The 26,204-nt window shown below is 38.3% G+C and overlaps 1 protein-coding gene across 2 annotated transcripts in view; it reads left to right on the top strand.

The window, feature by feature from the left end:
- TBC1D4 (TBC1 domain family member 4) overlaps window positions 1-26,204 on the top strand; it is a 193,856-nt gene that overhangs the window by 111,250 nt on the left and 56,402 nt on the right. For both annotated transcript variants that reach the window (XM_014347449.4, XM_063595792.1), the window contains exons 2-5: window positions 8,840-9,421; window positions 11,599-11,688; window positions 15,280-15,384; window positions 22,220-22,352. In XM_014347449.4, coding sequence (XP_014202935.2) covers window positions 8,840-9,421; window positions 11,599-11,688; window positions 15,280-15,384; window positions 22,220-22,352 — 910 coding nt within the window. The remainder of the gene's footprint in view (window positions 1-8,839; window positions 9,422-11,598; window positions 11,689-15,279; window positions 15,385-22,219; window positions 22,353-26,204) is intronic.

Raw genomic sequence — 26,204 nt, 5'->3', positions numbered from 1 at the left:
ACTGCCAGTTCAGTTCAACCTCTTCCTTGGGCCTAGATTCTGTCCCCTCTTGCCTACTTAAGGACATTGCTCCAGCAATTCTGCCCTGTTTCTTGAAATCATTGATTTCCCCTTCACCATTATGTATTCTCTATTGGAAGCTGTCATTTCTTCCAAGAGAGAACCCTCTCTTGACTCACTTGTTTCTCCTACTGCTGCCCTTATAAGTTGTCTGTTCCTATTGCTTTGAATTTCGTTCTTGAAATTTCTTTTGAACCTACTCCATTAAGGCTTTTGTCCTTAGCTCCCACCATTTTTTCTTGTCAAAGTCACCTGTGACCTCGTGTTGATTACTCTTTTCTTTTGGAAACCTTTCTTACTTGACTTCAGGATGCCATTCTCTCCTGGTTTTATACCTGGCTCTTGCTGTATTTTCTTTCTTTCATATTTCTCCATCTTTCAAACTGTAAGCACTATGGCTTCAGGGCTAGATCCTGGAGATAACCCCCTCTGTGTGTCTGCCTAGCTGTCTATGTCTCTGTCTCTGTCTTTCTCTCTCTGTCTTCTATACTCTTGATGAACTCATCTAATCTCATGGCTTTAAATACCATCTAGATGCTAATAACTTCCAATTTTCTATCTCAGCCCTGATCCTGGAGCTCCAGACACATATAATCAACTGCCTACTGACATCTCCTCTTGAATGTCTGTAAGCTTCTCAAAATTAATGTGTCCAGAACGCGGCTCCTGATCTCTTAAGCCATCACCCACCTGAAGTCTGTCCTATTGTCGCTCCATTTAATTCCTGTGGCCCTAAACCGTGATGTCATCCTTGCCTGCTCTCCTTCTCCTGGACCTCACATTGGATTCATCAACATATCATCATGTCTGTACCTTTAAAATTATATCCAGAAGCTGGCAGCTGCCTAACCGCCTCCCTTGCTGTCGCTTCTGTGTGAGCCACCAATGGCTCACCCTGGATGAGTGCAGTAGACACCTGCCCATTACCCTTGTCCATATTCCACACAGTAGCCAAAGGGTTCTTTTGAAAGCAACTTAGATCATGTCATTTCCACACTGAGCACTGCACTGTACCAGGGGCTTTCTATCTCACCAAGAGTAGAAGCCAAAATCCTTTCAAGACCCTGCAGGATTTAGATCTCCCACGTCTCCCACAACTGCCTCCCCCATAATCGCGTGCTCACTCACTCCCAATCCAGCCATGCTGGTTCCTCACAGTTCCCTGAACATACCAGGAAAATTTGTGCTTCAGGGCCTTAGTACTTGATGTTCTGTCTGCCCAGAACATTCCTCCCTTTGTTATTTATATTGCTCATGACCTTGCTGACTTCAGATATCTACTCATATATCATCTTATAGAGAGTCCTTTCTCTAAAATTGCAACGGTTTTCCTCAAAATTTTATGTCTTTCCAAATTTCCGCCTTCCCTGCATTATTTTTCTCCTTGGAAATGTTCACTAAAATCCCTTATATTTTACTTCTCTTGTTAATTTTTTCTTCCCTATCTCCCCACCCCAATTTAAATTTCATGAAGGCAGGGAATTTGATTTAGCCATAGCTTCTCACTTATTTCATCTTCTTATGTAGCACGCATTGGAATTATATTTTGATTTAAACGTTATTAAATGCTTTCATTGTCGCAGCACTGTGTCAGGCATATTTTCACATCTAATTCATTTTTCTTAGGTTGCCTTTCAGATAAACATTGTGATTTCCATTTTGCATATGAAAAACCTGAGACCTAGGGGGTATCATATCTTTTCTATAGATAAACATAGATACTGGACCCAGGCTTTAAGTAGAAACCGTTTAACAGCATGATGTGTACTTTTCTAATATGTGAAGCTATGGACTGCTTCCTTTTAAAAATAATAATTTTGATTGTGTGTGTGTGTGTGTGTGTGTGTGTGTGTGTGTGTGTGTGTGACAGGGTCTCACTCTGTCACCCAGGCTATATAATGCAGTGGCATGATGTGATCACTGTTCACTGCAGCCTCGACCTCCCAGGCTCAAGTGATCCTCCCACCTCAACTTCCTAAGTAGCTGGGGCTACAGGCATGTGCCACAACTCCTTCCTGGTTTAAATTTTTTGTAGAGACGGAGTCTCCCTATGTTTCCCAGGCTGGTCTTGAACTCCTGGTTTCAAGCAGTTCTCCTGCCTTGGCCTCCACAAAGTACTGGGATTATAGGTGTGAGCCAACACACCCCACCTGACTTTGGTTTTGAAAGGGAATTGGAAAGTGACGGTTCTTGCCTGCTCCTTTGTCATATGACTTCTTCCCAAGCATGCCATCTTCTGTCTTGTTACACCAGCACTAAACTCAGCCACTTTTGGGGAGATTTTATTCTCTCTCTCTTTTTTTCTCTTTTCTTTTTTTGAGACAGAGTCTCACTCTGTTGCTCAGGCTGGAGTGCAGTGGTGCAATCTCTGCTCACTGCAACCTCTGCCTCCCAGGCTCAAGCGGTTCTCCTGCCTCAGCCTCAGGAGTAGCTGGGATTACAGGTGCGCACCACCATGCCTGGCTAATTTTTGTGTTTTTAATAGAGATGGGGTTTTGCTATATTGGCCAGGCTGGTCCTGAATTCCTGACCTCAAGTGATCCACCTACCTCGCCTCAGCCTCCCAAAGTGCTGGGATTACAGGTGTGACCCACTACGCCCGGCCTCATTCTCTTTATCAAATCATGATTCCCCAGATTTTTTCCCGTGAGTTACTCTTTTATATTTTCTATCTGATCACTTTTACACATTTGTAACAGTCATAGGATAAGAAGGCACAAGTCATACCTTTTACAGAAGGAATTCAACTGGAGAAGCAGTGAGACAGCATGAGAGGAGAGAACTTAGTAGAAAGGTTTAAGAAATGTCTCTCTGACAATTTGGCCTAACTTAGAGGCCGTCAAAAAGGCAGCAGTTAGAAAAGAGCTGAACCATAAATGGGTTTGGAGCAAAGTTGCCAAGAATATCTAAGAACTAAAGCCTGGTCTGAGAGGAAACTGTCTTGGCTCATAGCCCGAGGATCAAAAACAAAGCTACTTGTATGACTCTGGTTTAAGTCACAGAGATACTCTTGCTTTCTTTGGCCCCAATAGTGTAGTCTCTTGTAATCTCATTCTTTTCCTCTTCAGTGGTTTGACTTCTGATGTTAACAGTTTATTGCCACATCTGTAAAATAAGACAGTGGGGACCGGTGATTCCTTAAGGAGACCCTTAGTTTTACAGTTTTACAGTTCTATCATTTTCAAATCAGTGTATTACTCTATTCTATTTTGAATCTAGACTCAGTTTTAGACTTCTATTTTACTGTGGAAAATTTGCTTTAAAGAATAATTTAGATTTTTAACTAAATACAAAGAATCTCTGAAGTATTTTAGGATAAAAGTTAAAATGAGATTGTCAAACAGCTTCACCCTAAAAACCATAGCACGAACTGGGTGTGCTTCTGAGGCTACTGGGGCTGGAAGAATGGCTGGGAATGATTAGTGTTTCCTTGAATACAAATGAACTGGTACTTGGCATCTATATATCTTCCCAGCATTTTCCATTACATGAAGATGAAGTTTTAAAAAGCTCAATTAAAAATTATAACATTAAATGACCAAATCAATCGTTTCTCAAAATGCTGCATTTTACTTCATACGATTATGCTTTCAACATCATCCCTGTGTTGCCTGGATAGTCTGTAAACTAATCTTAATGGTTTCTTAAACAAGCAGAATTAATTATAAAGGAAATCTACCCTTCCCCTAAAGCCACGCATTACTTCCAAACTAAATATATTTCTTTTCCATACTGTCTCTGTTTGAGTGAGACTAGTTTAAGTTGCTATTCTTTCTCATTAGGCAGTTTTTCAGTTTACTTGTTCCCTAATGTTTTTCCTCAACTTTTTTTTTTTTTTTACACTACTCTAAATCTTGCTCTGCCTACTATAGTTATTATAAAAGATTAATAATATCAAGCAGTGAAGCTTATATCAATTGTAAAATAATTGATACAGTTCTTTTTTGTTTAAATATGTTTTAGGAAGCTTATTCTCACGCTGATATCTGTCATATCTATTTTTAAACATTTATTGAAGTTCATCTGTTATCAGTGAACCGTGTGAATAAAAAAGACATCGTACTGTAGATTAATCTTATATCCATAATTAGTAAGGATGGGACACTTGTGAGTATTTAAACAGTATAATAAAGACTACAGTCATCAAAATTAAAATGTTTCTTTTTAAAGAAAGCTAAAGCTTTGCTCTTTAGTCCCAAACAATCTGTGTATTTCCTGATTGCAGAGTCAGGAAATACTTAACTTTTGAAGCAATAACGGTTACTCCTGGGAAGTTTTATAATTGGCTGCATAGTGATAACGTGGACTTTAATAAATACAATGAAAATACCGCCAGCTTATTTAGAAAGAGAGAACTTCTTAAGTGCAACCGAGAGAGCTAATACTGAGGACTACACCAGTTTGGCAAAATCATTGCTCTTCGTGACCACCTCCAGTTTCCAGCTGGCTTCCTGATCAAAGGTATCTTTCCTTAGTGCTTTTTCACTCTCCAGATTTTCTCCTGTGTTTGTTCAGGTCTTTGAACATCAGTGTTTGGTAGTTGTAGAATTTGTTTTATTTTGAAATCAGGTAAAATGTAGTTTATAAAATGTTAATGGGTTTTTTGAAGTATGTTAAGTAACTATGATAACCAATTAATGAGAAAGAACAGCATGACATCAAGGAATCTAGAAGCAATATATATATTTTTTTTTGTCTAGAGTGAGGAATTGCTTTAGTGTCTGAGTCTTGGTACTTGATTCTAAATTGTTTTAGTGAGGTCACTGAAGGTGTAACAACAAAATACTAGCTAAAGGTGGCACTGTGCTTTTTCTAAATATGATGAGACCCTTATTTTTGTTGAACTGATTCCTGTGTGTTAATGGAAATGAATCATTTTAACAACCTGCACACTACTTCAGGTTTAATCATAAAGGTGATTTTTCCCTCTCTTGATTGTACATTATCTTGCCTTTATATTGGCATTAATCCAAAAATTAACTCGCAGAGTATGGATCTCGATGAGAACTTATCAACCATCTATCAAATTCCCCCATTCATTTTGCTCTTGAGGAAGCTATCTGGCAGAGGTGCAACAACTATTCCCAGAGGTCTTGAGCAAAATATTGGGGATAGAATATAAACCTGTCAGTCCCTAGTTTGGTTGAGCCTCTTTTCAGTATCATTGTTTTGTGTTAATAGATTAAATGCTGCCACTGAGTAGAAATCTTGCCTTAAATTGGTGTGTGTAAATCGTCATTAGGCTCTGTGGGTTGTAGGCAGATTCTGAGCAGCAGAATTATTTGTAGCTGCAATATGTAGCTAGGGTGTGTAGCTTGAGGTGCTCTGTAACATTTAGAGTCATTCTGGAAACATACCGTCACTTCCTAGTTTGGGTGAATGGTGAGCAGAGTGAGAAGCCACTGCTTTCTATTTTTGGGTGTGACAGATCTCTTGAGTCACCAACGGGAATTTACTAAACTGTCTCAGTCCTGAAGAATTTATATCAGAGTTCTAGGTAGTTTTTCACTCCTATATATATGACTTTGTTTGCTGTCAGCATTCATTCAAGTTCTTCTGAGCCCAGCCCATTTTCCTAGTGGCCACAGGGAGGAATTCTAGTAAGCAACAAAATCTCCCCAACTCGGTCTTTCACTTAAGAGCTTATGGTACGATGGTACAAGAGAAAGAGATATTGAAAAGATACAACACATACAAGAAGGATTCAAATTCGTTCAACAATATTTGTAAATGTATGTATAAATATATGTCAGTTAACACTACGCTACAGGAGAATCCTATGATTCCAGAATATTGTATGTATGTACAAGTACTTGATAGAAATTTTATTTCTCTTGCATTGTTTCTGATGAATCCCTTAAGTAAATGCTTCAATACAAGATTTTCATGATTCTCTGATCACTCATTTCCCCGCTATGGATATTTTACTGTGCTTATATGAGCAGTGTGCCCCTTCTGGTGTGGCCTAAGTGAGTAGTCAGGGGCTGTATAATGCTAGTGTTTATACTCTGTGTTTCACATGAGGATAAGCAAAAAAAAAAAAAAAAAAAAACAGAGCTGTTGTTAGTTCAGTTTTGCAGAGTCTCTGCAACCCATGTCATTCAAAGTTGTGGTTAGTCATAACCTGAGAAAAGGTAGTAAAGGTAACTAGAACCAGTTTTGTGTTGTAATATTAGCATCTTAAATTATTAAAGATTAAATTATGTACTCAGTTTAGAATTCAAGATGATAAACTTTGCTTATATAAATTGGATCACTTACAGAATTACATTTAGGTGTTGAGTTTTTACCTGTAGTCACAGGGAAGTATCCTGGGAGACTACAGAAATTCAGCCACAAATCAGTTTTTCATGTAAAAACTCTTGATATGGCAGTAGAGAAATTCAAAAGACTTGACACAATTAAGGTTGAATTGACTTTATGTGCAATCTCAATTGTAGAATGGAACTCTGAGGTTGTATGTAAATCATTTAAATATTTGTAACAAGATAAAATATCTGCAGTAAAATCAGTGCTACAGGCTATATTTCTGATTCTGTACTCTGTAGAGACACTTTTGGAGGCATACTTGGGTTAAAAATTAGATGAAAAGTATTTAGTGGAAATCAGACAAAAAGATTTTGGGTTAAAAATCAGATTAAAAATATTTAGTAATCAGATGAAAAGTAGAGAGAAAGAAGAGATCATTCTCCTAGGGCTTTGCCCACTAGAATCATTTTATTTTTTGCAGGTTTGCACGGTTCAGTGTCAGCTAGCTCACTCTCCATAGCTTTGGCCCTTGCCAGGTAAGGTAAATCACATACTAAGGCAGTAAGAAAATGACAAAGGGTTGAGGTTGCTAGTCACATGTTAGCACAGATACCTGACTTTGTCCCTGAGACATGGCAAGTGTTCAGGGTGAGTCACTGAAGCTATAGCATGTGGATTTTATCCTTTCATAGGAAATACTTGGTCTAGCAAGCAGAAATTCTTGTTATTTGTAAACTATGAATGTTCTAGCAGTGTATCCCAAATAATTACAACAGCCCCTCCTTATCCACAGTTTCAGTCACCTGTGGTCATCTGTGGTCTGAAAATATTAAATGGATGTGGCAATAAACTGTTAACATCTCTGAACTCAGAGACCTTGTGGGAGGAATGTGCCTTGTATGTTGGAGAAATAGCAAGGAGGCCATTGTGGCTGGAGCTGAGTAGAAGGGAATTTAGTAGGAGATAAACTCTTGGAACCAATTGCCAATCAGGAAATCTTTGAATCCACCTACAATCTGGAACTGCACCGGCCCCACCATGCACACTCCCCACCCTGCCCCTTTGAGTTCTCCCGCCTTTGTGGATCAAACCAATGTACATCTTACATATACTGATTGATGTCTCATGTCTCCCTAACATGTAGAAAACCAAGCTGTAGCCCAACCACCTTGGGCACATGTTCTCAGAACCTCCTGAGGCTGTGTCATGGTCATGCCCTTAACCTTGGCAAAATAAACTTCTAAACTGATTGAGACCTGTCTCAGATACTTTTTGGTTTATAGAATGTACCACATTTTATTTATCTCTTCACTTGCTGATGGACGTTTGGATTGTTTTCAGTTTTAGAGTTGTGAACCCAGAAAATCTGAGACAGGTCTCAGTTAATTTAGAAAGTGTATTTTGCCAAGGTTGAGGATGCGCACCTGTGACACAGCCCCAGGAAGTCCTGATGACATGTCCCCAGGGTGGTTAGGGCACAGCTTGGTTTTATACACTTCAGGCAGACACGAGACATCAGTCAATATATGTGAGAAGTACCTTGGATCTGTCTGGAAAGGCGGGACAATTCGAAGCAAAGGCAGGAAGACTCAAAGCAGGGAGGGAGTTTTTAGGTCATAAACAGGTGCTATGGTTACATTCTTTTGAGTTTCTGATTAACCTTTCCAAAGGAGGCAATCAGATATGCATCTATCTCAGTGAGCAGAGGGGTGACTTTGAATAGATAGGAGGTAGGTTTGCCCTAAGCAATTTTCAGCTTGAGTTTTCCTTAGTGATTTTGGGGGCCTAAGATATTTTCCTTTCACAGGGTATTGGGACAAAAGTGCCTTTGAATATTTGTTTGTAGGCTCTTGTGTGGACATGTTTTCCAGTCTTTTAATTTTTAGGAGTGGAATGCCTAGGTAATGAAGTAGGTCTATATTTAACTCCTAAGAAACTGCCAAACCATCCTCTAGAGTGGTGTGTCATTTTATATGTCTGTGTACAATGTATGAGAGTTCAGTTGCTCCCATGTCCTTGCTGGCAGTCTTCTTTTTATCTTAGCCATTCTAAGAGGTATATAGTGGTATCTTATTGTGGTTTTAATTTGCATTTTCTCTGATAGTTAATGCTGATGAGGGATGTCTAGGTTTTAATCTCCTCATCAAAAAAGGTTATTTTGTCCTCATGGTTGGAACTTTGGTTCCTTTCAGCTGAGGCACAAATAACTTTTAAACACAATCAAAAGACATATTATGACATAATAGGTTGGCAGTGGCTTATATAGTTTCATGGTTTTGTTTCTGGGAGACTCATTTAAAGTGGGAAAATATAATCCTGCTATTCAATTTCAATTTTCATAACATTTTAATTTTATCTTGAAGTCATTTATGTCAAATAGTGTAAGTGCATGCTCTGTCTCGTGTAGTGTCTATTACTTTGTATATTATTTAGGATGAAAATACATTCCATGTGGTAATAATTGGGCTAGGTAAATGTAAATGGTCTCAAAACTTTCAACTAGAATCAGGGTTTTAATTTTTTCCCCCAGGTTCCTGATGTTATTAGCAGCATAAGGCAATTATCTAAAGCGGCCATGAAAGAGGATGCCAAACCCAGCAAAGATAATGAGGACGCCTTTTACAACTCTCAGAAGTTCGAAGTCCTATACTGTGGAAAGGTGACCGTGACCCACAAGAAGGCCCCCTCAAGCCTCATCGATGACTGCATGGAGAAGTTCAGCCTGCACGAACAGCAGCGCCTGAAGATCCAAGGCGAGCAGCGCGGTCCGGACCCAGGAGAGGACCTGGCTGACTTGGAGGTGGTGGTGCCCGGGTCCCCCGGAGACTGCCTGCCGGAGGAGGCTGACGGCACCGACACCCACCTTGGCTTACCTGCCGGGGCCAGCCAGCCTGCCCTGACCAGCTCTCGGGTCTGCTTCCCTGAGCGGATTTTGGAAGATTCTGGCTTTGATGAGCAGCAGGAGTTTCGGTCTCGGTGCAGCAGTGTCACCGGCGTGCAACGGAGAGTTCACGAGGGCAGCCAGAAATCCCAGCCGCGACGGAGACACGCGAGCGCACCCAGTCACGTCCAGCCCTCGGACTCGGAGAAGAACAGGACCATGCTCTTCCAGGTACACCTGATCGGACGCTGTCCGCCCTTGCCCCAAAAGGTGCCAGATGGAAGTAGCTGGGCATCCAGTTCCTCCCAGCTCCACCTCTATATAACGAATAATCTAACTTTTATTTGTTTTCCCCTTCAAAGCAGATAAGGCAGGTGGAGGAAGAGTGCAGAGGAAAGTAGGGAAGGGGGGAGAGGCAGACGTGGAGTGTGGAGTATAAGAATTAAGGGAGTAGGGAAGGAAGAGGAGGAGGAAGCAATTCGTAGAACGTCCTGGACACCTGGTAGAGAGAGTAAGAATCTATAACCAGCATTTGCCTTGGGGTGATTCTCAAATAAATGCTTAAAAAAAAAATTGTAGGCCCGGCGCGGGGGCTCACGCCTGTAATTCCGGCACCTTGGGAGGCCAAGGTGCGCGGATTACTTGAGGTCAGGAGTTCCAGATCAGCCTGGCCAACATGGCAAAACCCCGTCTCTATTAAAAAACAAAAATTAGCCAGATGTGGTGGGGGCGTGCCTGTAATCCCAGCTAATCAGGTGCTGAGGCGGGAGAATTGCTTGAACTGGGGAGTCGGAGGTTAGCTGGGATTGACCCCCTGCACTCGAGCCTGGGCGACAGAGCGAGACTCCATCTCAACAACAACAAAAAAATTGTAGAAAGTAAATCTTTAAAGATATGAATCTGAGAGAGTGCGATTTGGCATGGAGAAACAAGAGACTTTTTTTCTAGAGAAGAAAAAACTCCAGAGACTTGTATTTGTATTTTGAGTCGAGGACACACCAATTTATGCTGTCACACCAAAAGACGTTAAAGAAACATCATTGGCCTAAAAATGTACTGAATTGGATACTAAAATAATTTGATGCAAGCTGTAGTATTGCTATAAAAGATCATTCTTAATTCTAAACATTTTTGAATGTTGTACAGGGTATAGAAGGTGTCAGGTTATGCTTAAAATAACTTAATTCCTAACAATACTCTGTAGAGAGTCTTTAATTCTCAGCTTGTGAGATTTGAGTTTCCTTGGGGGGAAAGAAAAGAGTGACTGTCTTTTTTAAACCTATTTTAAAGATTTCCTAAGAAGGAGATTCCGGAGTATTTTGGTAAATAGTACCGGTGTGTAATATCAGAAGTTTGCTTTATCGGAAGTTCATGAGGCTTTTTTTCACATATGATAATATTTTATTATAGAAAAAGCATCCCAAATGCTTTTTCCCAAATGCAGGATTTCATAAACACTGGTAGGTGAACAAGTACAGCTTCAAAAGTAAATTCAAAGTAAAGAGGCAACACTTACAAACATTTTGCCTTAAGGAGAAAATGTGATGTTCTCCTGCAGAAGTGATCCCACACAGAACCCAAATGTGGCTCCATATCATGAAGGCATCAGATTTGCTTTCTGAGCTCAGTATGCCCATTTCAACAATTGAAAACGATGGCAAGAAGTAGCATTGAATATGTTACTACTTGATTAAAAAAACACACCCCTGATTAAAAAAAAAAATTAAGAGACAGGGTCTCGCTCTGTCATCCAGGCTGGAGTGCAGCAGTGTGATCACAGCTCACTACAGCCTTGACCCCTGGAAGTTCATATTTTTTCTTTTTTGTTGGTGGTGGTTTTGTTTTTAATGAACTCAAGGTATGTCATTAAAGCCTCTCTAGTCTTTGGTGATGTATTAACTGAATTTCCCCTTTTCTTGGGGTTATCAGATTTGTTCTTTTTTTAGCTAGTCACAGTCCTTGTTGTTAATTTTTCTGAATGGGTTATTTTCAAAGATTTTAATTCATTAGCCCAATTACAGATATATCCTTTTGCTGACCATTTAGAAGAAAGTATGATTATAACTTATTTTTAAAAATTACTATTTTTAGAAATCATGAAGTGAGGAAAGTTTGCATGTTTTTTAAAAAGACAGTTGTTTCTAATCTGAAAAATATTTGTTTATATCTTATAATAATTGAAGACTAACTTAATTTTCATACTTTTTTTGACAGAGGAAAGAAACATTTTTGAGGCAGCTGATATTTGGGGTTAAAAATATTGGTTGGATTAGATGTTTAAGCACATATGAAATAAATATATCTGGGATATTGCATTTGAATCTATATTATTAGTTTAATATTTGGTTATAAAGTAAGATGTTAGATCCTTATGAATTGAAATTAATTGGAGTGCTTTTATTTTTAAGGTTGGGCGATTTGAGATTAACCTTATCAGTCCAGACACTAAATCAGTTGTGCTAGAAAAGAATTTTAAAGATATCTCCTCTTGTTCTCAGGTATGTATCAAAGTATATCATAGTATGTGAAGAGACCAATCTTGTTTCAGAATTAACAATAAAATAAGTGGGCTTGACCCCCTTCAAATTTTAATTTTTTTTGAAATTTAAATTTTTATTCTTAAAGGGAATTTGTCTTAAACTAAGGGCTCCTGGGTTTTTGTCTATGGCAGCACCAAAATCCTGCCCAGGTCCCTTGGTATCTGTCCTAACAGTTTGTCCTCATTTTAGCCAACTCTTTCTCATTGTAATGCCATCAAATGCCTTCCAGTGATGGAATTTTTGTGGTGGTGAGTTCTTTTGAAAATACCTTCACAGTTAGTTCCTTGGAATGTTGGCCTGTGGGACTTGTGGGTATAACCGAGTCATGCTTGCTCTTTATACCGTAGTAGGTAGTAAAAGGAGAACGAGGGTTTCAGCTTATTTTAATGTAAATACTAAATTTTGAAAATATTTTTGTATTTTTGTTCTTTTGTTTTTAATTCACAAACCGTGTATTTAAATGTTTTTTAAAATAATACAGCCAATTATGTACAAGATTATATTAGACATTGAAGAGATTACAAGATTAAAAAGAACTTTTGAAGATGTCAGATAGAAGGAGTATCTAAATGTAAATGTAGGGAGGTTAAAAAATGCACCTGTAAGGAGGTTCCTGGAATTGAGAATTCACTTCTTTTCTGCCTGGTGACTTAACTTACCTTCAAGGAGTTGGATCTTGCCAAAGTCCTTACTTAGATTTTAATGTCACTTCTTTTCTGCCTAGTGACTTACCTTTAAGGAGCTGGATCTTGCCAAGGTCCATATATTTTAATGTTGAAAAGCCACGCCGGCCTATCTTGTTTTCTTTAGTTACTATCTTTTTAAAGATAATTTGAAGTTAGCATTGCTATAGGTATGATATTCAGACATTCTTCCCTTTGAAGTTAACAAGACAGTTTTTGTACTTTTATTTCTTTATTTATTTATTTTTGGAGACAGGGTCTTCCTCTGTCATCCAGGCTGGATTGCAGTGGTGTGATCATGGCTCATTACAGCCTTGACCTTTCCGGCTCAAGCAATCCTCCCACCTTAGCCTCTCCAGTAGCTGGGACCACAGGCATGTGCCACCATGCCTGGGTACTTGTTATTTTTTTATTTTCTTGAATTTTTTGTAGAGACGAGGTCTCATTATGTTGCCCAGGCTAGTCTTGAACTCCTGGCCTCAAGATCTTCCTGCTTTGGCCTCCCAAAGTGCTGGGATTACAAGCATGAGCCACCATGCTGGCCAGTTTTTGTACACCTTAATTGTTTGCCTCAGTCTCAGCTAATACAGTTCACTTCTGATATTTTGTTTTAATATACTTTATATTATATGGAGACATAAAATTACATTGTGTAGATAAAAATTTTCTACTCTGATAACTTTGTCAGCAGTTGAAATAAGGAGGAATATATTGTAAATTTCTAAATTCCTACTTAAAGGACACAGAAATTTTAACTGAAAAGTATTTATTAAGCATTCTTGTAATTACCAGTTTACTGGTTGTCCCTGGGAGATCGTAAGTGCTGTGAGGGCAGGTGTCTAAGGCTGTGGTGTCATTCTGTAGCACATCAGAGTCAGATGTACTAAGACAGAGCTTAACCCTGAGGTGTTCAATACATGTTGAATGAATGAGCACTTTACACATGGTGGGCCTTATGCCAAATACTGAAGAGAAAGTGATGTCTGAACCGAAGCAGTTCCTATCCCAGAGCACCAGGGGGCATCCTCAAAAGCTGTGCCTCCCACCCCACACTCCTCAAGCCTCCTGGTGAGAAAACTCGCAATGCTCATTGGGCAGCTAAAAGAAAAAAAGAAATAGAAAGAAAAAAGAACTAGCCAAACCAAAAATTGGAAGTTCAGATACAATTTCTTGTTTCTCCTTTGTATTTTCTTAACGTCAAGATTTGCATTCTGATATTCTGGTTCAGAAAAAGAAATAAACAGAAGCAGGAGGGAGATTTGTGGAAAGCCCTGCCTTTCATTGAGGTAATTGTCAGGTTAGCCATCTGCTCCTCACTGAGTGGCTGGCCCTGCTCTTATTACGTCCTTCCATGGAACTGAACGCATATAATGTGCCTGTTTTCAGGAACAGCCTGATTTTTAACAGTGCACATCCCAAATGCTTCTTTCTTCAAAATCTGTCGGACTGTTTGCCTGGCAAGCATGGGGACTACGGGAATGGTTTTCTTTCCTGGAAACATTGCCCTTGCCTCAGGACTCTCCGAGCTAATGAGGTCCTGTGAATTTTTCCCATTTAGTGCTAAGCAAGTAAAGGGTATTCTTAAGTCACTAACAAGTTGTACCAAATTGAGGCCAGTGTGGCTGGAGTTGGGGAGGTAAGAAGGGAATGTTATAGGAGATAAAGCCAGAGGAAAGCAGATGAGGATGGAAAGATGAAAATCGAGGTTGTGTATCTAAAGGTCATATGGGGGGCTGGTAGTCACCGTGCACATTTAATCTGTGTGGATGTCATATCCATACGGATTGCTTACTTTCACCTCAAGAATTGCAGCCTCTCTCCTCTGTACTGACTTTTTCTTTTTACAGGAATTGATTTCCTTTTTCTATTTCCACTGGATAGAGCTTATTATAACAAAATAGGGGCTACCATTTATCAAACATCCTAGGAATTATATTTCTTAGTTCTAAATCCAAACATTCCTGACAGTAGATGCTATTACTACTGTTTTATAATGAGAAATGGATGCTCAGAGATAGTTATGAGCAACCCAGCACAATATCACATATCTCACAATTAGTTGAATCAAGATTTCAGCACAAATCTGACTTCAAAGCATGTTTTTCTTTTTCACTTGGATTTAGGTGATTTGGGGACAACTTTAAATTTTTTGCCTACCTGGCTTATCTAAGTACTGTGCTTGCTATTAAGGTGTTGTCTACTTACCAGTATGTATACATTCAGACTGAATGAAAATCACAGATGGTTCTGATTTTTTTTAATGGGATATAGGGAGGTTATTTAGCCTGGGTCTAGGAAGTACAATGATTTGTCACTGTGGGTAATTGGCACCTGCAATAATTTCTATAACATATCAGTCTTTTAAGTGTGGCTGCTTGAGTGTCTATAAAGAGACAAACATTCCAATAATTTTATGCATACTTTAGGGAATTCCATGCCAGTTAATTTGAGTATTGTCAGTATTAGTTTTTCTCAGATTCTTAGCCTCAGATAAGAACAGGGTTTATGATGAATATCAGATTGCCGTGCCAAGAAGACAGTAAATTGAAAACTCCGTTACTTGCAGACATGGAGTAGCATTTTATTACAAGACACAGTGGCTCATACCATCAATGTTTTTCCTCCTGTGGCCTTGAGTCGCAGAATGTTTATCAGAAGCAAAACAGTCTGAGTTGGTCTCACCTTTTATTTTATGTATCAACAGGCCACTGCATGAGTTTGCTATGGCATTATGTCCCCCCTTCATTGCTGTGAAGGAGAAATTCGTAGAACTGTGAAAGCAAAGAACTGATGTTGCTTTCCATATTGTTGAGTAAAAGATATATATTCCCATACATTTTTATTGCACTTCTTCCCCTCCATCTAGGGTATAAAGCATGTGGATCACTTTGGCTTTATCTGCCGGGAGTCTCCAGAGCCTGGGCTTAGCCAGTATATTTGTTATGTATTCCAGTGTGCCAGCGAATCTCTGGTAAGTAGTGTTATTGCTGTCTGCCTACTCCTGCGGACACATCTGTCGAACAGAAGACTTGTCTCTTAGTAGCCCAAGCCTTGCAATATGGCTATCTATGGGAAAAGAAGAAGGCGTCTAGAAATATGTTTCTCCCCTTCAAAGCAGCACAGCAGTAGAAAAGCAAAAACAAATTGTCATGGTAAAATATATGCCTACATACTTTTGTGGGTTTAATAAACCCAGTCATGGAAACTTGAGCTTTTTAAAAGGCAGGAAAAGACTAATAATAGGAGAAAAGCTGTTACTTTTTTCATTGCTCATATGAGAAGATAAGGAAGGCCATTGATCTTTTATTTTCTTAACTGCTATAACATTGCAGAGTAGATAATGCTTATATCAGCAGAACAGAGAGCTATTTTGGTTTTCTTCTTTTATTTTATTAGCCCCTTCTTCATTTTTGAAATATCATATACTTTGTGGTCTTACTTTAACCTTAATTTTCTTCTTTGGCATTTAAAAGCCAATTCTTCTCTTTAATACTACCCCTCTCCTACTCTCAACTAAAGGTAATTGGAGTTCAAGGCATTATGTCCCCCCTTCATTGCTGTGAAGGAGAGATTCGTAGAGCTGTGAAAGCAGAGAACTGATGTTGCTTTCCATATTGCTGATTAAAAGATATATTCCCATCAATTTTGTATTGCAGAGTTCAAGGTAATTGGAGTTCATATGTAAGGCAGGCTTGGACATATATCTGAGTGGCTAAGAAATAAGTTGATTTTTTTCCCCTCAAAGTTTTTACTCATTCTTGCACCTATGCCATCTTCCCATGTCATTTTAACACAACCCTTTAGACATATACATCACCATTCTTAGAAAAGTTTACAGAAAATTATTTTCTTAGACATGTGATCCTCCCACCAGGATTTCTCCCAGGGAAACACATACAACTTCGTCATATAGAAATCAGTCAGGCAGCATTGCCCTTGTGCCCTTGGTGAATATCACAATTATCCCTGCCCGACTCTCGCCTTCCACATTCCCAGTGTGGACACTGAAGTTAGGAATAATGAAGAAGTAGGAGTGAATTTGTTCAAAGGCACTTTGTGACCAGCAGCCTCTGGCCTTCATCTTTTTCTCTAAAAGATATAAAACTCCCATCACTAACAGTTTCCTATTCTAGAGAATTCCATTTGAGTTTTGTTCTCCCTCTAAATAACCATACCTATGCAATATCCACATGTTGATATCCAGGGGCTGTTGCTAAATAGGTTGCATTTAGGACTTGAGATAGAAATTTGAGATTGTCATTGTGTAAATGACAGTGAAAGGCAGGTTGGATAAACACCCGGGGGAAGAAAGAGAAAGAAAGCCAAAGAAAACCGATGACCTAACACTAGAAAATGCCAACCAAGTAACAGTTTGGTAGGAAGTGATATCCTAGGATGTTATTCCACACATGCCCCGCTCCCCACCCATCCCCTACACGCCCACACCTCACTCCTTCTCTGTGTCCCTCCTCTACTCTAGGACTGATCCTTCTATCATGTTCTGGATCCCCCCACTCTGCTACCTTTCTAAAAACTATCATATACCCCATATGTTTTATTTTGGAAGCACCATTTACCTAACTTCTCTACTTACAAATGCTAATGTATCTCTTTCACATTTTATATGCAGTTGTTCATCAAATCCTATTGACTGAAAGATAAGAATGTCTCTTTTCTCCATTTCTCCCCCATTTCCTCTTCGCTACCCGATTCTAGGCATTCATCTTCTTTACTTGGGCCCTTGTGTTAGTGTCCTAACTAGTCGTCCTGCCACTGGCTTAATCTGCCATCTCTTCATTTTCTACATAGAGTTTTATTTCTCACAAAATTTCCTCCTTGGAACCTGGTGTATGCCTCACTGTTAAGGGACAAAATCTATATTGTGTAGTGCACAGTGGGGCTCACTTCATTCTCTAGCCTCATCTGATGTTATTCTGCACTTAGACCGGAATACTATGCCCTTTCATGACCTTCTTCACATATGTCGTTCATCTTACAAGCTCTTCTCTGGGTCAGACCACAAAGACTGCTTTGATGGTTGGTGTGATACTGCTTTTAGTTTGGCTTGCTACTGAAACCTACACGTGTTGGTTAGTTCCTGGGACCTAAGGACTTGAGTGAGAGGCTGCAGCTCTCTGAAGGCCCACTGTGGCTCACAGTAGTACAGCTGAAACTCAGAGGTCCTCATTCACTGCATGGAGTGAGGAGTGTGCCATGTCAGAGGATGCCAGAACCAGGGCTTGCTGCCTTTCATACTGTCCGGCTGGGAAGGAAGCCATGTCAGCCTCAAGAATCTGCCTGTTCCTAAGCAAGGAGAGTGTGCAATGCTTTAGTTATCTCTTTTTTTTACTGCTTTTAATTTTGGAAGTGAAGCAGGCCTGGCTCTGCCCTACTACAGCCTGAGTACCCTTCCCCTTCTTTTCTACTGCATATTTTTCAGGACCCAGCTTACATATCACATCCTACCGAAGCCTTTCTTGACCCCCTTTTTTGCAGGAATTGCCTCCTTTAGTTGTGCTATTGTTAGTTCTCTTACTATACTTTATTCCTAGGTCTCAAACAGTTCTTGCCAATCCCCACACTCACTTATTGTTGCATAACCACCTACTCTACTAGATTGTGAGTTTCACAGATTTTGGACTGTCTCTTTTACGTGTTGTGTCATGGAGGTTCTAGGATAGCAGGTGCTTGGTACTTTTGTATTTTGAGTGATTGAATGACTGCATTACTCTTAACTTCAGGCAATCATTTTCTAGGTGCTGGTTCATCTGTGATCACTGGAGAACTTGCACTCAAAGGAAAATGATGTAAAACTTTGTTACTTCTAATCTTTTTTACAGGTTTTGTTTTGTTTTTAGTTTTCATTTTGCCCTCATGCATGTAGAATGAGTTTTGGAAACAGGGAATCACAGTAGAAAGTCTGGGAACATGCTGCATTTTTCCACCTAGCATGATCTGTGACTAAGGCAACAGACTTGACTGGCTGTGAATGCCTTGAAGCTGTGTCAGAATCCGAGGTTTGGCATAATTATTCTTAAGAACAGGCCTATGCTAGGATCTCTCAAACCATGTTTAATTTTATTGGTAAGCATCTTAACTGAATAGTGAGGCAACAGAACTGCAAGCCTCAAGAAAAAAATTAAACGTAAATTTCCTTCATAATAGAGGATGGCTTAAGCAGCTGATACATAGACCAAAACAAAACAGTCAATTAAATATTATCAGTCTAAGCAGTGTTAGGAGTGATGTGGTTTGTGTAACACAATGTATTGCAACACCACACCTGCTGATTTATCTTCTCTGAGTACCAAGAATACACAATTAGCATTTTCTTTTGCTTCTTTGTAATAATTGCTATGAATTTGTAAACAGTGTAGTGTTCTGACGGGCCTGGAGGGCTTTGCTGGAAGTTTAGATGATCAATTCTTCCTTTTCTCCTGTCTTTGTCTCTCCCAACCTTCTCCCTTCTTTCCTTCTCCCTCTCTTTTCTTTCTTTCTTTCTTTCTTAAAATAGTTGTTGGTGAGCAGCTTCATCTTGTTTAACCAACCCTTGAGATTTGTAGAAAATATTATTTCTTCAAAAGTGCTTTCTCTAAAATAGGTTTAAAGAGTTTGAAAAAAGTACAGGTGGACTGCTACTTACAAATGAAGAAAAAGTAAACTCCACAGATGCAGACCAAAATATTTAGGGAAAGTATAACCAAAAGAAAAAAAAAAGAAAAAGACCCAGCTGCCCAAGACCCAGAATTTGTATGGGGTTAATAGTTAATGAAATAAGCATGGTATTTCATTAGAAATGAAATATTAGCATATTGATAGAGGGATGAGATACAAAATCTGGGAAGTTATCTTTCTCTTACATCTGATATTGAGTATATTTGTAAATTTACATCTGTAACAATTAAGGATCAAGCAAAGTGGGAAGATAGCAGGTAAAGAGACAGGGTGAGGTTTCCAATCTGCATGTTTAAATCATGAGGAAAAGTTGCAGATGTTTCAGAAAAGAGCAGTACTCTGTGAAAGTTTCTCATCTAAGAAAAATGGACATAATTGGCATCATTCAGCCTAGGGACAAGAAGTATAGGTCTTAGCTTCAGACATATGAGCTGTCATGTGAGAATTTACACGTAGTATAAAATGCGATAAAATGTGATAAATGGGCTTAAAATCTAACAAATATGGAGAACACTTCAATACATGGGTGGTTAACTAGCCATTGAAGTAGACCTGGTTGTTAAGAATTGTTAAAATAGGATTGATGCCAAAGACTTGGAACCAACCTAAATGTCCAACAACAGTAGACTAGATTAAGAAAATGTGGCACATATACACCATGGAATACTATGCAGCCATAAAAAATGATGAGTTCATGTCCTTTGTAGGGACATGGATGAAACTGGAAACCATCATTCTCAGCAAACTGTTGCAAGGACAAAAAAACCAAACACCGCATGTTCTCACTCATAGGTGGGAATTGAACAATGAGAACACATGGACACAGGAAGGGGAACATCACACACCGGGGGACTGTTGTGGGGTGGGGGGAGGGGGGAAGGATAGCATTAGGAGATATACCTAATGTAAATGACGTGTTAATGGGTGCAGCACACCAACATGGCGCATGTATAAATATGTAACTAACCTGCACGTTGTGCACATGTACCCTAAAACTTAAAAGTATAATAATAATAAAATTAAAAAAAAAGATTTTTACAATAAGTATATATATACCCCCCAAAAATAGGATTGATGCCATTCTTTATTGGATAATTTAAAAATTTAAATTTTTTTCAGAGAATTAGACTAGATAATATTTGAAGTCCTTCACATCCTGTGATTCTTAGACTTATTCTCAAATGCTATAAAATATATAAGTTTGATATATAGTGTAAATGTTTATGAGCATCGTCTGCATTATAGATTTTCCTTCTAATTTCGTAAATTGGGCTTTGTCCTATCTTATGTTTTTTGCTGGAAATTTAATTTGCCCAGTGGTAGTGCCAAAAATAGGTACTTTCTTTTTGTTGGTGTATGATTGATTTATCTTTGCCCATTCCTTTGCTTTTAACCTTTTGACATGACCTATAACTTTGTTGCAGTTGTATCTAGACTAAAATAATTAAGTTATTCACGGTACACTAATTTGAACTTTTAGTTGCACTGATCTCATAATAGAATTTATAGGTCATTTGGGAAAAGTGGTAGATTTTAGAAAATAAAGTATTTATAATTTTAGAAGTCAAATAAGTTTTTAGTAATATTTGTGTACAGGAGAAGTTGGTAGCCACATTTCAGACACCATGACCCAGAAATAGCAAAAACATCAAAAGTTCATTATTTCTACTAGATACCTTTTACAAGGCGGTATTATTAAATGATGAATAACTTATATGGAAATCATTTATATTACTAGTAGATTGCTAACCCCTTCAGTGTTTAAAATAAATGAGAAACAAGAAAGAAGAAATAAAGGAACATCTGCACAAATAGCTTTTGAATGCGTAACAAGGCAAATGAAATAAAAATGCAAAGGTATTAAACATGTAGTGCTTTTATTTTCAAGAATTAGAAATTATTACTTTTTGCTTATAGTATAAAATATTTTATCAAAAATTACTTTTATTAATGGAATGATAAGAAATTCATAAGCCTTAAGGTTGCTGATATAACAAAACGTAACTGAATAATGACTGACTGCTTGGTGTTTGATCTCTTCTTTCAGAAATAGTAGAAGAATAGTCTGTTTATTTCAGTTTCCTCATATACTGAAATATAGAAGTAGATTACATTCTTTAAATAATAATTTATTCTTAAATCAGGCCATAGGGGAAGGGGAAAAGAATATAAAAATGTGCTTACCAAGCATGGTAAATGGTTTGGAATATCAAAGCTAGTTCGGATGAGGCCCTTAGTGCTCAATGGCTCTGTTATGCAGGTTTCATAATTTGATCTAAGTCCTACAGAGTGTAGGAAAATTACACTTTACATTTGTGATTGTTTACAGAAAAGGAGATACAACCTAAAATTGGTTTAACAATGCATGGGGATGAGCTGTTAGCTGGTTTCAAAGAAGCATCCAGGAAATAAAAAGGCTAGATTAAAACTTTTTGACTGGGTCATAGACGAACAAAAAAGAAGTTAACTGGTAGTTTGCAAGCTGCTAGCCTAATGGTGAGACTCAGCTGTTAGATGCCTCTATGTAAGACCTTCTTAGTGTCACAAATCAGAAGTGGAATGATAATATTAATAAATCAGAAGTTACAGGGATAAGCCAGCATTATTCACAGACTTTCCCCACCATTGTTTAAATGGAACTCATTTTTATCCAGAACTTTACTTAACACTTTTTGTTTGCTTTTACACTAAAAGTAATCCAGAAAAGTAAATAGGACACCTATTAACAAAGTGAATGTTGGACCTATTTTGTTGTTTCATATAAGTGGCAGACAAAACTTCCAAAAGGATCTTTATCTGATAAAGCGTATAATTAAACAGAAGGATTAACTAATTAAACTCTCTGTGACGGCATAGCCCTCAATGCAATTTGAAAATAGCATTAAATTTAAATTAACAGAGCGGTATTATATTACACACATTGAAATAATCTTATTTCATCCAGCTTTCAATTATATGTATGAAACGTCTAACTCCAAGACTTAGTATTTTCTCTCAGCTAGCTCTCTAGTCATCAAAATTCTATTATTTTTTATTTAGTCAGCATCAACAAAGGCTCACATTGCTGTTGAATGTTGAATGTTGCCATGTAAGCCAACTTTTGTAGACCTGAGTTTTGTTTCTTCCTGTAGGTTGATGAGGTAATGCTGACTCTGAAACAGGCCTTCAGTACGGCGGCTGCCCTGCAGAGTGCCAAGACGCAGATTAAACTGTGTGAGGCCTGCCCGATGCACTCTTTGCATAAGCTCTGTGAAAGGATTGAAGGTACAGTTTAATGTGGCTTTGGCAAAAGAGAAGTTTGCTTTGGCATTTGGGAAATGAGAAAGTCCCTATTGTCATTGAATAGTTCTTTGTTTCGATGTGAAACAAGAACCCAAAGAATCATTTCTCATGTCCACTCAAATGTGAGTGGGCTGTCAATCTCTGCTAGGTGCTTGACACACACACACACACACACACACACACACACACACACACACTCTCTCTCTCTCTCTCTCTCTCTCTACTCTCTCTCCTCTCTCTCTCTCTCATTTCTGAAGGCAAACTCAAGAAGGTATTTGTATTTCCCACAGTTTTTAAGACTCTGCTAAGTACATGATGGGAACTGACCAAATATTTGTTGAATGAATGAAGAGAGACAAAACCATCACAGAATGTCAAGTGTTTATTTAATATTTCCCCTTTTCTCCTTTACTTGATGATGAGTTCCTTTTCTAAAAATGTAGAACTTTAATGAAGCCTGCTTGGCTTTTGAAGGACATTTGTCAATGACAGAGATAATAGAGGTGATAATATAAAGCAGTTTTTTTTTTTAATATGTTCTGAGAAGGAGTGAAGGGCATAAGAAAGAGATGATCTTGTGACTCAACTTCCTTTTCATTTATCTCTTACTAACAACAACATAAGAAAGCTTGAAAACTACTATACAAGACAAAAAACACAATTTAATAAACACTAGTGAAATGTCTACTCTGGACCAGGCAATGTGCTAGGCACTGGGGGATACAGAAATGATTGAGACATGGACTAATCCCAAGAAGCTTACAGTCTAGAGTGGGAGACAGGTGTATTAGCAATTAAATGCAATTCATTATGACCGGTGTTATAATAGATGGGAAGAGTGCAAATTATTAGTAAACATAGCAGAGATTGGTCTAGACACTGTAAATGCAAATCATGATTTCTGTTCAGTAGGCAGCAGAATCATAGGCACAAGGCAGAATCAGTGATGAATAACAGTATTCGTTGAATGTTTACACAACTATGTGATCAAACACAGGTTTTTTTTTTGTTGTTTGTTTGTTTTGAGGCACAGCCTTGCTCTGTTGCCCAGGCTGGATTTCAGTGGTGTGATTACGACTCACTGCAGCCTCTACCTACCAGCTTCAAGCAATCCTCCTGCCTCAGCCTTCCAAGTAATTGGGATGACAGGTGTGTGCCACCACACCCAGCTAATTTTTTAAAAAAATTTTTTGTAGAGATGGGTTCTCACTATGTTGGTCAGCCTGGTATCAAACTCTTGGTCTCAAGTAATCCTCCTCTCCTGGCCTCCCAAAGTGCTGAGATTACAGGCATGAGCCACTGTGCCCGGCCAAAGACTATTTCAATGTAATAGGCTTAAACAATTATAATTGTAATATTGCAGAATGTACATTATTTTCAAACACATAAAGCATTTAAAAAAATGGGACATTCTTAGCTGTGTGATAAAGGAAGCATGTAAATCTGTGTGTCAAGGGGTGCCAGTCACTCAGGAGATGGTGTTGGATCAATTAGCCATCCCAAAGGGCAAAGATTGCTTATATTCATCCTGCTTAGTAATACATGCTAGATAGATCAAAGTCCTCAGTGTAAACAAACAAAATATTAAAACCATTAAAAGAAAACAAGAAGAGTATTCTTATTTCTTGAAGAGAGATTTATTAAGACACAGAAATGCAAGAACAATCAGAAGAAGACACTGACATTTGACTTTATGAAAATTTAAAGTGTTTACATAGCAGTAACTGTTTGGGAGTTATATGATCAGTAACAAACAAAGAGATAGCAGATTGGAATCCAGAATTTGTAAGAACTTTAACCTATAAGAAAAAGATAAAACCACGCAGTAGGAAATTGTGTAAGTCATATTGAAAAATACTTCTCAGAAAAGGAAATTAAAAGTTCCAAGAATGGAAATGTAAGGATGCTGAACCTTACTGGATGTCAGAGAAATGAAAATGGAAACAACAATAAGATACTCATCAGATTAACTGTTGGAGAAATTGTATGGTTATGTAATACGTTTGTGTAATACTGATGGGAGTGTAGATTGCTACAGCCATTTTGGGGGGACAGTTAATATAAACTCATTAACCTAACATTGCACATACTCTGTTATCTAGAAGTTCCATGTCTTGATAAGAAAAACTTTTATGTAAGTACAGAAGGTGACATTTAAAATGTTGTGTTACTTGTAAATAATGGAAAATTGGAAATGATCTAAATGTCGATCAATGGCATAATTAGTAGTATATTCACATAATGAAGCAGTTAATAGGAATGAATTTGAACTATGTGTCAACATGGATGCATCTTAAAATTGTATTGTTGAGTGAAAAAATAATTTGCTTAATAACATACAGCATATATTTATATATATGGAAAAGTACATAGTATAATGCCATAAATTTCTTTTTTCAAAAACTTTGATCTACACTCCGTCACTTTCAGGAAGGCAGTCTGGCAATTCCTCAAGGGTCTAGAGCCAGAAATACCATTTGATCCAGGAATCCCATTACTGGGTATATACCCAAAGGATTATAAATCATTCTGTTCTAAAGACACATGCACACGTATGTTTATTGCAGCACTATCCACACTAGCAAAGACTTGGAACCAACCCAGATGCCCATCAGTGATAGACTGGATAAAGAAAATGTAGCACATATACACCGTGGAATGCTATGCAGCCATAAAAAAGGATGAGTTTATGTCCTTTGCAGGGACATGGATGAAGCTGGAAACCATCACTCTCAGCAAACTAACACAGGAACAGAAAACCAAACACTGCATGTTCTAACTCATAAGTGGGAGTTGAACAATGAGAACACATAGACACAGGGAGGGGAACATCACATGCCGGGGGCCTGTCAAGGGTTGGGGGTCTAGGGGAGGGATAGCATTACTAGAAATACCTAATGTAGATGACGGGTTGATGGGTGCAGCAAACCACCATGGCACGTATATACCTGTGTAACAAACCTGCACATTCTGCACATGTATCCCAAAACTTAGTATATAAAAAAAAAACTTTGATCTACTTTTAGATTTACAGAAAAGTTGCAGAGAGTTTCCAAATATTCCTTACCCATCTTTTCCCATTGTTTATAAGTAATATTTTCCTCCTTAAATTTTATTTTTCAAACCATACACTGTAAAATAAATTAGTTCTGTGTAGGCAAAGTTAAAAACATAGGAGTAAAGAAACAACTTTGTATTTCTGTTTTTAAAATTATTTAAACAGACTCTAGGTGTGTTTTAAAATATGCTTTCTAATACAAAACAGAAGTTTTAAATTCTCATAAAAGTAGGCAGTCTTTGTCAGAAGCTGGCTCTAAACCTATAGGGGAGCTATCACTTATACAAAGGACTCCGTGTAGACATATAGCTGGATCTTGATTTTCTGGAGACTGAAGTTTTTATAGTTTTAGATATCTTTTTTTTTTTTGTATTTTCTTAGAGACGGGGTTTCACCATGTTGCCCAGGCTGGTCTCAAACTCCTGAGCTCAGGCAATCCGCCCGCCTTGGCCTCCCAAAGTGCTAGGATTACAGGTGTGAGCCACTGTGCCCGGCCAGTTTTAGATACCTTTTTAAAGAAAAAGAAAAGTAATAAACAATTATGAATTCAGAATTATTAGGGCCCTTCCCAAAATCTCGAAGGGACTCTGAAACTTAAGCTTTATGCACTTCAAGGCATGCATGTATCTGAAGGGAGTAAAAAGAAGGACTTGTGAGTCACTCAGGGTTGTTTTCCTAAGTCCCTGGATCGCACTCTCTGATAGGATTTTTTCCTTCCTGCTTTTTATGTTGAGTAAAGATAGCAGTAAGACAGCACAGTACTCTGATATTAATAG

The sequence above is a fragment of the Pan paniscus genome, chromosome 14 (genome assembly GCF_029289425.2).
Source record: "Pan paniscus chromosome 14, NHGRI_mPanPan1-v2.0_pri, whole genome shotgun sequence".
NCBI classification, from domain to species: domain Eukaryota; kingdom Metazoa; phylum Chordata; class Mammalia; order Primates; family Hominidae; genus Pan; species Pan paniscus.
This window is presented reverse-complemented; position numbering and strand designations above follow the sequence as displayed.